Genomic DNA, 2,835 nt, shown 5'->3' on the forward strand with positions numbered 1-2,835 from the left:
ATAACCCTATCTCTACCCCTAACTCTAGCTCTACCCCTAACCCTAGCTCTAATCTAACCCTAAATGATGTAGTGTGGACAATTGACTGAAATGACTTGACAAAAGAAAGATAGAGGACTTATGTGCTTCCTCATGAGATGTATTTATTTCCATTACTATCAAGTAATGAACATGACAAAATGAGTTAACCCCACATTGCCTTCAAACAACACAATGCCAGATCATTTTAACATTGACAGTCCGACATCAAATTCAGACATCAGATCCAGACATCAGATTCAGACATCAGATTCAGACATCAGATTCAGACATCAAATTCAGACATCAGATTCAGACATCAGATTCAGACATCAGAATCAGACATCAAATTCAGACATCAGATTCAGACATCAGATTCAGACATCAGATTCAGACATCAAATTCAGACATCAGATTCAGACATCAAATTCAGACATCAGATTCAGACATCAGATTCAGACATCAAATTCAGACATCAGATTCAGACATCAGATTCAGACATCAGATTCAGACATCAAATTCAGACATCAGATTCAGACATCAGATTCAGACATCAAATTCAGACATCAGATTCAGACATCAAATTCAGACATCAGATTCAGACATCAGATTCAGACATCAGATTCAGACATCAGATTCAGACATCAAATTCAGACATCAGATTCAGACATCAGATTCAGACATCAGATTCAGACATCAGAATCAGACATCAAATTCAGACATCAGATTCAGCTCCAACTTTTCCCTCCCTTTAACACCTGTAGAGCTTGTTAACCCTCTGAACGTCGATCGCAGACATCTCCAAGCTCTGTCCGATGGGCACAGTGGCGTCAGGAATAGGAGTGATCGTCTCCTTCCTATACACAGTGCTGAACGACCATCTATTATAATGCATGACGGAGGAGTAGTCATAGGGAATGTCCAGGTTGTTGGTGTCCTCTTTGTCGAAGTTGGGCTCCTCCCCACGTTCAACATACTCCCAGTTGATCCGGATGTACTTGTCGCGGTCACTCCTGTTCTGTTCGTGGTAGAAACCCAGAGCGTGGAGCAGCTCGTGCTGGATGGTACCGTGGTAAACACACCCTCCTTTTTCGAGGGATACGAGCTGCTTACCTCCGGTTTTTCCAACCCATGAAGAACAGCCGGATCTGCTTTCGATGCTAAGGTAGTCCCTCTGGTTGCTACGTTGGACGAAGCGCAAGCAGGTCTTGGTGTGGAAGGTGTTCATGGCGTACTTGATCTTCCCCTGGGAATAAGAGTCAAAATCTGAGCTGAGCGTGTAAGGAACCTTGACGAGGTTCTCTGACTTCTTCCTCTCCCAGAGACATTTGTTGGACCACAAGCACCTGATGGCAGTCCTGGTTCTGGGGACCATGACGTCTCCTTCCATCAGCATCTCTGTGGTGCCATTGTTGGTCTCCAGGATCCTGGTGGTGATGTCCACCAGATCATCTGGGTCTTCTGTGAAGACCATCTCATCAAGCTGGAGAGGGTGGGCCTGTGTGAGTCCTAGGAAGAGGAGGAAGAAGGAGAGAGAAAGAAGGTAGGCCATTTTTCTTAGCAGTCGGAGAGACTGTTTGGGTGTCCTCTTTCGCTGTGGCTGTGGGGGACAGCCCGGCCAGCCGGATGCCTGACGAAGACCCAGATGACACAGGACACAACATTCTCAGAAGCCTCAACTCGTGACCAATCCAGCCTTGAACTGGCTGAACCGGCTGGTCATCACTCTCTGTACCCAAAGTAGCAAATGTTTCACTGTTCCCATTGTTCAGTTGAAAGTTGTATCAGTTTCATATCAACCAACGTCTGTACTGATGCATGTATGGGTCATTCAGAATGACTACGTAATCTTCAGACAGAGTAGTTAGCCGTGTCTATTCAAGTTGTTCAGGTAATGTAATGTATCTATACCAGAGCTGTAGGAGTTGTCCAGCTATGCTGCTACAGTCTTTATGATGCACCACCACCAGACCAGACACACTCTCCCCACACATTCCTAAACCAGAAACTCTGATTGTAATTGCCCTACTCTGAGGCCACTGTAGCCTGGTTGAGGCATTAAGGTCTTAGTGACTAGAAACATGGTAAAGGACAGACAATACTGTTTAGTCCACAAGTGGTAACAATTTCATTTCATTCAATAATCCGGTTTACGTTAATATGGCGTTTTAAAGGCCTTATACCCAATCATTCCAATCCTAGCTGTGCTGAAGACATTGTACTGGATACACATAGACTGTGTGTCTGGGGCTGGTGTTTGTAGGGTTATGGAAGAGTGGAGGGACAGGAATGCTGTTTTTGATTCTGTTAGACCCCATAGCAGCACTGCAGAGATCCTAAAATGGTTGAGGATTGTGAATGGTGTAAGTGGGTGGTGACGGAGTGGGTGAGTACACAACAGATAGAGAAGACGCTGAATATCTCTCTCTGTGTATATCCCCCTCGTTCCCTCTCCCTCCCTCGCTCCCTTGCTCTCTCTCTCTCCCTCTCCCTCTCCCTCGCTCCCTTGCTCTCTCTCTCTCCCTCGCCCTCTCTCTCTCTCGCCCTCTCGCCCTCGCCCTTTCTCTCCCTCTCTCCCTCCCCCTCTCATTCTCCCTCTCTCCCCCTCCCCATATCCCTCTCTCTCTCTCTCTCTCTCCCTCCCCATATCTCTCTCCCTCCCCATATCTCTCTCTCTCTCTCTCTCTCTCTCTCTCTCTCTCTCTCTCTCTCTCTCTCTCTCTCTCTCTATCTCTCTCTCTCTCTCTCTCACATACTGTAATTCATCCTCCAGTATTTATCTACATGTGTGTGCCACACACTGGTACGCTCCCTCCT

At 46.5% G+C, this 2,835-nt stretch overlaps 1 protein-coding gene across 1 annotated transcript; it reads right to left on the reverse strand.

The window, feature by feature from the left end:
* Positions 1-610: 610 nt before the first annotated feature.
* LOC110485534 (high choriolytic enzyme 1) lies at positions 611-2,452 on the reverse strand. The gene has a single exon (XM_036940208.1). It carries the CDS (start codon positions 1,568-1,570, stop codon positions 770-772), a length of 801 nt encoding a protein of 266 aa, XP_036796103.1. The 5' UTR covers positions 1,571-2,452; the 3' UTR covers positions 611-769.
* Between the last annotated feature and the right edge of the window lie 383 nt (positions 2,453-2,835).

This window comes from Oncorhynchus mykiss, chromosome 13 (genome assembly GCF_013265735.2).
Source record: "Oncorhynchus mykiss isolate Arlee chromosome 13, USDA_OmykA_1.1, whole genome shotgun sequence".
NCBI classification, from domain to species: domain Eukaryota; kingdom Metazoa; phylum Chordata; class Actinopteri; order Salmoniformes; family Salmonidae; genus Oncorhynchus; species Oncorhynchus mykiss.

Bases quoted from the DNA above. Each gene is read 5' to 3' on its own strand.
- LOC110485534 (XM_036940208.1), bottom strand. From the start codon at position 1,570: ATGGCCTACCTTCTTTCTCTCTCCTTCTTCCTCCTCTTCCTAGGACTC.